The sequence below is a fragment of the Ambystoma mexicanum genome, chromosome 8 (assembly GCF_040938575.1).
Source record: "Ambystoma mexicanum isolate Mex_15411 chromosome 8, UKY_AmexF1_1, whole genome shotgun sequence".
NCBI classification, from domain to species: Eukaryota; Metazoa; Chordata; class Amphibia; order Caudata; family Ambystomatidae; genus Ambystoma; species Ambystoma mexicanum.
The window spans coordinates 1,722,105,620-1,722,118,420 of NC_090929.1; the positions used below are offsets into that span (position 1 = coordinate 1,722,105,620).

A 12,801-nucleotide genomic window follows, 5' to 3' on the forward strand; every position below is an offset into this window, starting at 1 on the left:
CTTACTTTACTGAACTGAAGGAGTGCATTTTTGAAGTGTATTTAAGTGTTGCATGCTGCTCCCTTCTAGAGAAGGCTTATTTTAAAACTGACTGTTAAATTAATAAATAATTATTTCAATCAAGAAACCTTGAGTTTAAGTATTATTTGAATACTTGCCACTGTGAAACTCTGTGTTGCAACCCTACAGCTCACACTGACCCCTCTTGAGATAAGCCTGGCTGCTCAGGCACTCTACCAACTTGTGTAGTACAGACTTATACCAAAGGTTGGGTTACCTGATATGGCATTTGTAACGCGCCTATACACAAGTGTTTCAAGGCGCGACGAGGCAGGGAGGGGGGAACAAGGGGAAGACAGACAACGATCCTACTAGGCCAGGTGTCATTCAGACCGGCGCAAGTGCAGGGGTAAAAGGAGGACGAGGCCAAGAGGACGAGGCTGGTGTAGTCTCCCACAGGGTACTGCATACAATCTTGCCAAACACTGCAGCAGAAATGGACGAGGAAGGGTGGGTGCAGAATTAAGTTTCAAGTTCAGATTTGTGTATGGCTATATGCTGGTTCATGTCTCTTGTGATAAATGGTAAATTCCTGGTGGTGTCAGTACTAGAATAGGAGCCAGACGAATATCCCTCTGCAGATGTTGCACAATGAAGGGGAAATCCTCAAGAACAACCGCACCCAGGATGTTCGAGGAGGACTGAGGAAATGGGGCATAGGTGGCTCAGGGGAGGTGACCCGCCAAGCAGCAGGAACGTGCCTTTTGAAGAATAGCTTCAGGAGGCAATACAGTGTTCGACGGAGCAAAGTCAAGGCATAGTAGCAGCAAGCCACTCGGGTTCCAGCTAGGCAGAAGATGGGCTCTCCTTTGGTCTGGTGAATGATAAGTGGATAGGAAGGCTCTAGAGGCTGCGTGCCTGGTGCTCACAGCATGCATGCAACGTGAAGGTAAGAACATGGTACAATACAGGGAAGCTTCAGAGGCTACAGACATGGTGCTCCAGCAGGCAAAGCTGAAGGTGAGCACATGGCCAGTCCAATATGGCCGCCCTATAATGCATCAGGTCCACCTGACTTGCCAAGACCTCAGCACCCGCCCCTGGCGCCGGATTGGTGCTCACCTCCACCTTCTGCACCAATCAGAATGCCGGCAGGCGTGAGCCGGCTCCCGGACGAAGGCGCTGGACAAAAGCGCCTGTCTCGAGCCTGTGCCGGAGCTGACCGAGGCAGAGGCCAGAAACTCTGCCCAAGCACCATCACTCCCCGAACTACTTGTCTTCAAGACTACCCAGAGCTTGGGTACATTCTCCAAGGCACACTGAATCTTGGCTACTGCCTGCTACATGCCTGTTCGATGCCGTTCGACTGCCTGTGCTGGTCCGGACCACCTGTATGAGGTAACATTTAAAACCTTCCTTGCCACCCTTACACCGAGGCACTGCATCTTTGCAAGACACACTACTGCTCATCCGGTACTCAGAGCTGTCGACCTGCGTACTCAATTACAATCTTCCGCCACAGAACTACTCACCTATGTCATGCAATTGACGCGCGTATGCTCCCTTTAAACCCCCACTCACGAGGTACGTGAACCTCCACATCACCTAATGTCTACCATACACGCACTGTTCCGACCACTTCCTAATCGGTGTCCCCCTTTATTCTGAAGCATTCTGCAACTCGTTACCTGAATGTGATCTTGCCTACCATTGACTGTGTTTTGCCCTAGCTAAATCGTACCTGTCCACTGCTGACTTTACACTGCCTCAACCAAAGTGAACCTGCACACTGTTGACTGTGCACTGCCATAGCTAATAGCACACTTGCCCACTGCTGATTGTGTATTGCCCTAGTTAAATTCGAACCTGCCTACTGTTCATTTTACACTGCCATAGCTAAAAGTAAACTTGCCTACTGCTGATTGTGTATTTCCCTAGTTAAATTCGAACCTGCCTACTTTTGATTTTGCACTGCTCTAGTAAAATTCGAACCTGCCTACTGCTGATTTTGCACCGCCCTAGCTAAAATCGAACCGGCCTATTGTTGACTCTGCACTGCCCTACCAACACGCCTATTGCTGCGACGCATCTCCCCCCCAGGTGCACATCCACCATGCTCTTTAGGGCGCTCCTTATACTGTACCACATTCTGCCCGTTGAAGCAGCAATTATCACCCAGCTACACATACGGCCGACACACCTTCAGCCATCACTCACCTCATCTCTCCCAAGCCTTGTCCCCCGACCCTGCGCATGGCGACCCCCACAATGGACCCTATGACACCCACCTTAGGCATCCAGCACCCTAACTCTGACACTAACCCATACTTCAACGACCCAGCCCTCTGGCTGGAACACTTCGCTAGTAAACCCACTCTGAATCAACCGTATTCCTTATCTCTTAGAAACAAAAGATTAGGCACCAGATTCCGCATACGCCCCACTCGCAGTAATCTCCCCAAGCAAACACTACACACACCACCGTACTCACGCATTGCACCCACCAATAGCAAACTCCCCTCTACAGAGGCGAAATTGCCGATTATCAAGGGCGCCCTCATCAACGCCAGATCCCTCCCAGCGCACGTTCTAGATATAGCAGACCTCATAACAACTTCAGATCTCGACTTCATTGCCATAGCTGAAACCTGGCTTCATGCTGCATCCGGTCCTTCCTTATCCCTTGCCCTACCACCCGGCTTCGGCATCATGAGATGTGACCGCACCTCTGCCTCCCACACCAGAGGTGGTGGCCTAGCCATCATCCACAAAACCACTCTGGATTTAAGAGTATCGACCAACACTAAACTCGAGTCCGCTGAACTACTATCGGTCAAACTCGCACTAACACCTAATCAAACAGCCACCCTCCACCTAATCTACAGGCCCCCAGGCCCCGCACCCTCCTTTGTCGGTGAAATCTCTACCCTCCTCCTTGACAATGTAAAAACTAACTCACAAATTATCATCCTTGGAGACCTTAACCTAGGACTTGGCGACCCCAAAGATCCTATTGCACTAGACTTGGAAAACGCCCTTCTAACTCTGGCTTCACCTTGCACATCCAAGTGCCCACGCATTACAAAGGCAGGATCCTTGACTGGTTAGCCATCTCTAACTGCAATGTCAATGTCCTGGCCAATACCCCTTGCTTATGGTCAGACCACCACATCATCACTTTTAATATTGAAGCTTCCCCCATATCCCGACCTTGATAGCGCCTGCTCTCCTGACCAGAAACAAAAAGGACATAACCAAGGAGAAACTTCTCCCTCTGCTACTCCCCTCGCTTAAAGCGGCCACTGACTCCTGCAATGACCCCACCACTCTAGCTGACATCTATAACTGCAGCATGCTCACAGCTATAGACTTTATTGCCCCCATCAAACTGAGGAAGGCCAAACCACGGGCACACCTTAACTCTTGGTTCACACCACAGTTAAGAGTACTCCGCAAAACCAAACGCTGTGCTGAAAATCGTTGGAAAAGTCACCCTTCTGACGCGCACAAAGACGGTTTCTTCTTGGCATCGCTCACCTACAAAGCAGCCGTCATAGAGGTGAAAAAGAGTCCCTCAATAATCGTATCCTGCAAGCTGACTCCAATTCTAAGGAACTCTTTAAGATCCTAAAAGAGCTCGAAAGTCCCGTTACTCCTCCCCCCTAAATCCCCCCCGACATCTGCATTAAAGATAGCAAATGGTGTGCTAAGATTCAGGTAGCGTTACTGAACAAAATCACCACGCTTCAATCTAAATTCATAGCTAAACAAGACAGCCTGAAACTGGACAATCGCCCTCCTACCCCAGCTGGGGCCCTCTCCCCTGACTTGCCCAATCTCAAACGATTTGCCTTCTCACCGCTCACCACTGCGGAGGTGGAAAACATTATCCTGAGGATCAAACCATCCAACTGCCAGGGCGATCCCTGCCCTGCCCCAATCATTAAGGAATCGGCCCACGATTTGGCCCCATTTATCATATCCTTCATTAATGCTTCCTTCAAAACAGGAACTGTCCCTGACAACCTTAAGGACGCATGGGTGATCCCCCTGCTCAAAAAACCCTCCCTTGACCCGAGCATACCTACCAACTACCGACCTATTACTACTGTCTCGTTCTTGCTAAAAATCCTAGACCGCGCAGCATACCTGCAAATCCAAGAGTACTTGGAAGCCAATAATCTTCTAGGTCCTAGACAATCTGGCTTCCGCCCCAGACACGGGACAGAGACAGCTCTACTAGACTTAAAAACTCAAATTGAAGTTCTAAAGGATAACGGCAAACTGGCCCTGTTACTTCTACTCGACCTCTCTGCGGCATTCGATTTGGTCAATCACCATATCTTATGCAAGCATCTTCACTCTGCCGCCCATTTCTCTCCGTCAGCTACGGCCTGGATCACATCATTCTCAATCTGCAGCTGCAGATCCTTCCCCTATTCACTGCGGCGTCCCCCAGGGCTCTTGCGTGTCGCCAACACTCTATAATGTTTTTACAAAACCGCTCTTTGATGTACTTGATTATCTGGGTATCTCTTATACGAATTACGCTGACGACACCCAGATACTTATTCCCATCACTGGAGACTACTTGGCTGACACTAAGGCCCTGAATGACGTCTACCTGGTCATCCAAACTTGGATGGCACAACACCAGTTATGCCTTAACAATGACGAGACTGAGCTCCTCATCTTGGGCACCACGCAACGCCTTAGTAAACTTGAGCCGTCTCACCAATCGTTTATCATCGATGGCAACACCATCCAAGTCTCGAAAGACACTAAAACCTTAGGCGTTTACCTTGACGCCACCCTATCCCGACAAACAAATGCAGTCAGACCGGCCTCTGCATACCCCTGCAAACTCATTGCAGCCTGTAGGCCATTTCTGTCCAACCCAAACACGGTCACACTGGCCAGAACCCTCATCATGGCCAAAATTGACTAGGGTAGCGCCCTCTACCTAGGAACCAGCCAAGAGAATCTGAACGAATTGCAAATCTCCCAGAACAATGCCATTAGAGCGGCTCTAAACATCACGCGAAACCACCACATCTCGGAATCTCGATCCAATCTACACTGGCTACCTGTCAAACAGAGAATTGCACTGAAATCCTTAGGCCTCACCCACAAATGCCTAGCCAACCAAGCCCACCCGTATCTCTGCAGCCGGCTATCCCGCCACGCGCCTACCCGCCCGCAAAGAACCGCCCAGACCCACTGTCTAACCATCCCTAGGTTCAAACTACAAAAAGCGGGTGGATTAAGCTTCCCCACCCTAGCTTCCAAGCTTTGGAATGCCCTCCTCCCTCCCCATCAGATCAGATCAGAAGAATATTTTAGTGCCTTCAAGTCCAAAATGAAAGCCTGGCTCTTCAATCAGCCTTGAAACTTGGATTTCTTATGTACCTGGGAGCCCTGTCCCAGTAAAGCGCTGCTCTAATCTCTACTTTGTAAATGATGTATATTGTTGTATGCTCTGAATACTTTTGCACTGTATCTAAAGTTTGAATACATGTATGCTCGTTATGTAACCATGTCTAAGTTGCGCCCTGATGCCTCCGGGCTTGACGGTGCGCGTTACAAATAATACAAATACAAATGATGCAGGCATGGTGCTTCAGCAGGCAACGCTGGAGAGCAGCAGATCAGGATCTCGGCAAGAGATTCGTCCAACAGAGAAAGACTGAGGCATCACCAAAAGGATCGAGCCCAGCCAGGACAGCAGGGTCCATGATCTTCTGGAGCAGCTCATCTTGCCAGCAGTCTTCCCAAGTCCATTTCCCAAATGTCCTCCTTTTAAAAGTTCAGGGCTCTCTTGTTGTGGGCACACACCAGTGCAGTTGTACTCCTGCCCACCAATCCACAGTTGTGCACCATTCGAAGATTTGGTAACCAGCCCATCAAAGCACACAGCCAAGCTTCCAGACACACACGCATACCCACACAGATTTGAATTTAGGTGTCTGGTAGACCCTCATGCAGCCTGACCTCGACAGCAGTCGCACTAAAGGAGCCTGTATGAAATGTCCAAATCCTACCCAGGCAGAACAACCCTTTTGCTCGTCCCATGTGGCCAGTGCATACCGGCTACAAAACAAGGACGGGATGCAGGACTTATAAAAGGCATTGGTATCCAAATGGCCATCATATATGGGCTTTTGGCTACTAATGCGCAAAAAGGCTACAGCATGGTGTAGCCAAATAGTACACCTGTTGCTGCCACCAGACACTCCCCAACACGCTCTTTGGCGGAGGGACATTGCCCACGAACAAGCCATAAAGGGAACAGCAAAAAGGAGGTGGATCTGCAGGGGGGCTTCAGTAGAAGTCGCCTTGTCAGAAAAGTAAAGTTTACAATCCAAGAAAGCATGAAATAATGTTTAGGGTCAAGAGTTGGCAAAAAGCACCCAAGGATGGAGTTCTGCTTTAACACTCATGTTGGTGGAGGATGTGCCTTGTGTTGGTGGAGGATGTGCCTCGTGTGTGAATGATATACCTTGTGTTGGTGGACAGCGACCCACTTGTTCATGCCCCATGTTGGTGAAATGGTGTGCCCCATGTTGGTGAAATGGTGTGCCCCGTGTTGGTGGAATGGTGTGCCCCGTGTTGGTGGAATGGTGTGCCCCGTGTTGGTGGAATGACGTGCCCCAGGTTGGTGGAATGCCATGCCCCGTGTTAGTGGAATGCCATGCCGCGTGTTGGTGGACAGCATCTCACTTGTTCATGGATGATGTACCCTTTCTGGCAGCTGGTCTCCCACTTGTTGGATCATGACCTCCCCATGTATGGTTGATGATGCCCTTTTACTGATTTAAAGGTCTCTCCTTTGCCTGTGTTTTGCTTTTTTGCCGCCATCTGGTAGAAGGCAGTCACGTTCTGCTTGTAATGTGCTGACTTGTTTTGTAGGTGGAGGACTTTTTGAATCCATCGGAAGAGCTTCTGGCATTTGACCTTTGTGTGGACAAGGGGACATTTGATGCAATTAGCCTGGACCCCGAGTGCGCGGCTGAGAAGAGGCAGCGTTACCTTGCCTCTCTGCGCAGAGTGCTGAAGGACAATGGACATTTCCTCATTACATCCTGTAACTGGACCCGCGAGGAGCTGATCAGCCAGTACACTGAAGGTGAGTAGCTACCCCTGCATGCACATCGCTCCCCACTGATCAGAAACAGCTGGCAGATGCTAGTGTGGGTCGCCTGTTATAGGTTCTGCAAATGCAGCTCTAAGAAATGGCAAGGTTTCCAGGTCACTTAAACACACACCGGTCACCCAACTGTTAATTAAATAAATAAATCCAAGGCTGGCACTAAAGGTGTGCTAAATATTACCTAATGTTTAGGTCCAGAATCCTATTCAGTAGAATAAGCAGTGTAAAGGTACAGAAGGCGACTGGCACACAGGTGGCAGAGTGATTGCTATAGACTTTTCTTTAAGAACAAAATAAAGAGGAAACCTACCTTTCCCGATATCTATGAGGGGTTTCCCTGCCTCATCTAAAAGTGCTGATGGGTCTGTCAGGATGTCGTTGCAACTAAGAGTCCACCGTCCTGTGTCAAACTTCCCTAACACTTATAACTAAAGTAAAGTTGTACCAATGTTCTTGGTTCAGGAGAAGGAATCCCTCCTCCTGGACTGGACATCACAATTCTGTTAGCAAGTCTCTAACTAGGGGGAAGGACTCCCTTCCCTGAGCTTCAATACTTCAAAACAAAGGATTTCTGGCTTTACATCAAATGTTCGTTATTTCTTCCCTCGAGGGAGGGATGACTCCCTTCCCCTGGATCACTGGTTTGATCCTCCTTCTAAAGTACTCCCTTCCCTGATGTGTGGCTCTCAGTATTTACCCCCATACAAAGCCAGGGGGATGGACTCCCTTACCCTATACTCTGTTTACACTTGGTTTCACGATTTCACAATGATGACTCCCTTCCCCTGGCCTTTTTTTGGCTTTAGTTTCTGTGTTGAATCTGAGGACGTCATCCCTTCTCTCCCAGGGGAAGACTATCATTGGTGCGACGGCGGTGCGGCCACAGTACAATAGTCCCCCTGGGGTTGGTGCATCGAGAGAGGATCACATGGGGAAGGGATCCCTCTATAGAATGGGACGACAATTATCGGAGAATGCAGTATTACCTTCCTTTCCCCTTGCCCCACCCGAATACATTCAACCCTACGTCCTCCCTCCCCCTCTCTAGATAGGGTTAAGTTACTGTGTTGCCAAACCAACAAGCAGAGGGTCTGGGACCATGAATGGGTTGCATACTTGGCAGGAGAGTGAACCGAGAGGTGGCAAAGCCATTGTGCGAGTCTGAGACCCACACCCAAAAGAAACGAAGTTGAGAATGAAGGAGCCTGGGACTGTGATGAATCCAATGGAGTCATCACGGATTCCCCGCCGTGACCTCCTTCCATGTGGCCAGGGGACGGCAGCTGCTACCGCATCCTGGCCCTGGGAGTGGCGATATGAGGGAGGATCACATGGGAGGAGACGGACGCTGGGGAGATGTTATGGCTTTATTGGATGAGGCGCGGTATCCCCCATTTTCCCATGAGGAAGACCCCCTGTTGCCCAGTACCCTAATGACCTATTGCCATGTGTCTGTTCCCCCCCCCATCGTGAAAATGAGAAGACCCTTTTCAGTTCTAGTTTTCCTTTATGTAGAACTGATCCTCCAAATGAAATCAAGGAAGACTCTACAAGAGATATGCATCAATAAACTACAATTCCCACAACCACCTAAATCATTAGTCAATATCGGCGAACTTCAGTTCCCCCAGCCACATAGGTAGTGAGATGAGGAGGATGAATGAATTGATACAGAGCATCTGAAATGTCAAGCCGAATGAACGTGCTAGTTGTTGGAGGGGAAACACCTGAGCACAGGACCTTCAAAAATGGTCATCGACCTCTGAGGAGCAGTTTGGGCAAAGACGTTGCGCCTCTTTGGAAGCAGGTGTGTGGATGCTGGAGGCGAGAGCCGGTGTGGCAGAGCAGAGAAGCTGGCCAGCCAAGAAGGAAAGTAACTTGATGCGAACGAGGCGGGTTATGGTGGCGTGCAAGAACCGCAAAAGGGTTCCTGGGCATCCAACAGGCTACAGAAGCAGCGTTTCTTACCGGGAACCGAGAGGAAACCAGCGATCAGGAGCAGGTCCACAAGATAGCCCGGATAGACGTCCGAGCACCCAGAGTGGGAAGGAAGGTACACTGCGGGAGCTCAAGCAAGCCTGGAAATGCTACAAAGAACCGGCGAGTGTGCTAGAGCAGAGTTGGGACCCTGGGGTGTTTCGGCAACCGTGCCAAAGGGAATTTGAACTTCGTGAAGCCACAGAAAGTGAATTAATAAGAAGATTGCTCGCAAACTAAAAGAGCCGAGTGCCCACTTGAACCCCATAAAGAAGTGAATGTGAATGTAAGGAAAAGCCCATAATAACTGTGAAAGCAAATAGATGGATATATGCTACGTTTGGTATTGGTATTGTTGCTTTAAGTGTAAGTAAAAAGGCACTACAGTATACAAGGAGCCCTGGAAGCATACACCGGGCAGTTAAAGTGGAAGAAGTGAAGTCCTGCAGGTGAGTATACCAGGCAAATTGCAAACATACAAAGAGTGTCAAGCAGAGACTGCGTTTGTTAAACAAAGCAGGAACTTGTGTTGAAGAAGAAGCTACAAGGCTGAACAGTTGTTTTTTTCTAAAAGGATTGTTGTGGGCTATGAAAGGGTACCAAGAACTGTTCGACCAAGAGACATTTGTGATATCAGTGAGGGAATCACCCTCTGCAAACAAGATCTCTTACATTGTTGAACATTTATTTTAGCGCTATTATGCTTTTATTTAAGGTTTATTTCTTTTGTTTTTTTTTTGCGAATACCAGGTTATATAAATTTCCCTTGTCACTTTATTATTATGTTTTAGAGTGATGGTCAGGATAGAATGTTTGGACAGCAGAAGAACGGCTTTTAATTTACGACATCCTGACAAAGACAGAGCCTTATTTTTGTTTATTAGGTAGGGAATCTCTTCTTTAGCATAGGGTCAGAGAGGGAGTTCCCCAACCCTTTTAAGTTGAATAACAGTCTACAACCAAAACATGACCACTTTGTGTCCGGCTTTCATTTCTGATCCCTCACAGGACCATAAATACAAATAAAGACCTGGAGACTTGTATGTTTAGTAGTAGAGGGAAATAAGCGAATATAACAAACAATGCTAGTCACGTCCGTATGAGAGGTTGAAAGCAAGAGGGTTACGCTTGATGGCAAATTGTAGCAAGTGGGAAGGAAGGATAAAGTAGAAGACGCATTATCTTGTGAAGTTGCACAGTAACATCCTGCCTAAGAGGAAAGGGTCCAATGAGGGTGTAGGAGTAAGAGGCAGCAGTTTATTACACCTTGCGGATGCTCAGTCAAGTCTTACCATTCATTCCAGAGGAGGAGCATGCAGCAGTGGTGGGGGCCATGACAAACGCCCATTTGGACTACTGTAATAGTCCTCTGATGGACATCCCTGCCAAACAATTGTATTGGCTTCAGAAGGCCCAAAATGCAGCGGTCAGACTGGTTGGCCGGCTTGGTAGATAAGCCCATGTTTCCCCTCTTTGACCAGCATGTCACTGGCTGGGAGTGGAGGACTGCATTACATAAGGTGGCGTGCTTGATTTTTTAAGTGTGTAAATGGATTGGCCCCAGAGTGTCTAAGCACTAAAATCTGTCCTCGCAACCCCCTGAGTGGTCAGTTGCTGCTGAGTAGTGGCCGCTCGGTATTTGTTTCCAGAGGAGACAGAAGATTTGCTGTCTTCGGTTCTAGACTGTGGAATAGCATACCATTTTGGAGATTAGGGGTTGTCCGACACTTGCTCAGTTTCGGAGGGCCCTAAAAACCTTCCTGTTTAAATAGTAACAGGGCCGCTTACCTGGTGACTTACTCGTCCTCCTTTACTTTTGTGCTATTAAGTGTTTTGATCCAACTGCGTCTTTATACGGTCAAGTCTGTCTGGAGCTCATTATAAATATTGAAAATCCGAGTCGGACTTGAGGGTGGCATGTTGATTGACAGAGACTTTTATTAAAAGTAAAAACAGGGTGGGGGGGGTGGAATCCTAACTCTAGGAGGGGATTCCCTGCCTCCAACAAAACTAACAAATGAAACTGTATCAGGATGTCCAACTCAAAGTCCACCATCTTGTCTCCAAATCCTAATCTATCCCCCTCAAGCTAAACTCAATAATAAGGAAAAAAGGTCTCTTGGCAGCCCACAAAGTTCACTGATGCTCAAGGGTTTGACTCCCTTTCCCGGAGTCTTTTCACGTTCTCTCTAACTGTAGAGACTCCCAGACCCGTATAAGCAGACCTGGCCTCCAGGCACTGCAATGAAGAACAGCCTGGATGCCTTTTTCAAGCTGTGTGGAGGGTCCTAGACCCTATTTCTAATACTCCCTTGGTTCACTCTCCTGCCAAAGAATATGTTCAGTGTCTCTCAATCTTTGTTATATGCCTTCTCACTGTCCAACAGCCTTAGTTTACTCTCCTGCCCAGGTCTGTGTGATTCAATCCCAATTAGCAGTTCATATTCTCATTCGGGATGTGTTTTCCCCAACTCTGGTCCCATACCTCCTTCACCTGGTTGCCTTTCCAAGGTGAATGTTCCAAATCTTCAGTTCGTTCTCAGTTTCTGTGTGTCTCATTCACAGATGCAAAGTTCGTACCGTTGTTTGCTGTTTGGGATGTGCGTCCCCATTATGGCTCCCTGACCCCCTTCTGGGTATCCCAAAGTCTTGGCTGAGCCACCGTATTACCTGCAGAGTCCTAGCTGTTGCTATCAGGTTGTACGCAGGTCTTCTCCGGTTTTCCGCGGGTCTCTCCAGCTGCTTGACGGCAACCTATCTCCACTTATTTATTTCTGTCTACCGGCGAGACTCTGCTTTCCCCTTCGATGTGCGTCTTGCTTTGTGGAGCTTCTGCGGCTATGTCGCTCTCCTGGATGTTATCAGCCTTTTGTGTTTCTGCCCTCCTTCGGGTCGCCCGCCGTGCTCTAGGTCCACGCTGAGATGCTAAAGACATCATGGTCTCTTCCCTCTGTGGGTTTGAACCACAGCTGACCAACCAGGTTCCTTGCATGACTAGACCGTCGCTGTTGGCTCTCATTGTGGGTAATCTTCATTGTTCTTTGTATCTTCCTCGTCTCAGTATTATTACTACCTGTCTTCGAGATCGGTCTAGTGTCCATGGTCTCTACTTGGAATGGGTTACAGAAATACATGGGGATCTCGGGGATTAGATGAGGGGAAGTCTGATAAGGTTAGGTGGGTGTGTCAAAAGATGACAGCGTTCTCCTGGCATCATCACTATCTTCAATGGGGTTTTCCCCTCCCCATGTGATCCACCCGCTGTGAACTACCCCCAGGGGGATGTTCAGGTAGCGGCCTCACCTGCCTGAACTCATGGGGGAAAGGCTTCCCCATCCAAAGCAGTGACAATCTCTCAGGATTCATCAGAAGCCCTTAATCTTAAGCTGTCATGAACTCCCTCCCCCAAAGGAAACCGGGAGAGGAAGTCTGCATTCCCTTGTTCTTTGCCTTTGCGATGCTCTTTGCTAAAACAGAATGGTTACAGGTCGAGGAACCATCCCATAATTTCTGGGTTTGTGTCCTTCCTGAGGCTAAGCCATAATTATGGGGAATGGTCAGTAACTAATGTGAATTTCCTCCGTGTGAGGTGGTACCGGAGATGTCCTACTGCCCATTTTAATGCTAAGGGCTCTAACTCTATTGTGGTGTTGTTTCTTTCTCTAGGCAACAGT

At 48.6% G+C, this 12,801-nt stretch overlaps 1 protein-coding gene across 2 annotated transcripts in view; it reads left to right on the plus strand.

Annotated features, from left to right (window-relative positions):
- The window catches only part of EEF1AKMT2 (EEF1A lysine methyltransferase 2), a 197,332-nt gene that overhangs the window by 162,399 nt on the left and 22,132 nt on the right, over positions 1-12,801 (plus strand). For both annotated transcript variants that reach the window (XM_069612043.1, XM_069612042.1), the window contains one exon: positions 6,910-7,126. In XM_069612043.1, coding sequence (XP_069468144.1) covers positions 6,910-7,126 — 217 coding nt within the window. The remainder of the gene's footprint in view (positions 1-6,909; positions 7,127-12,801) is intronic.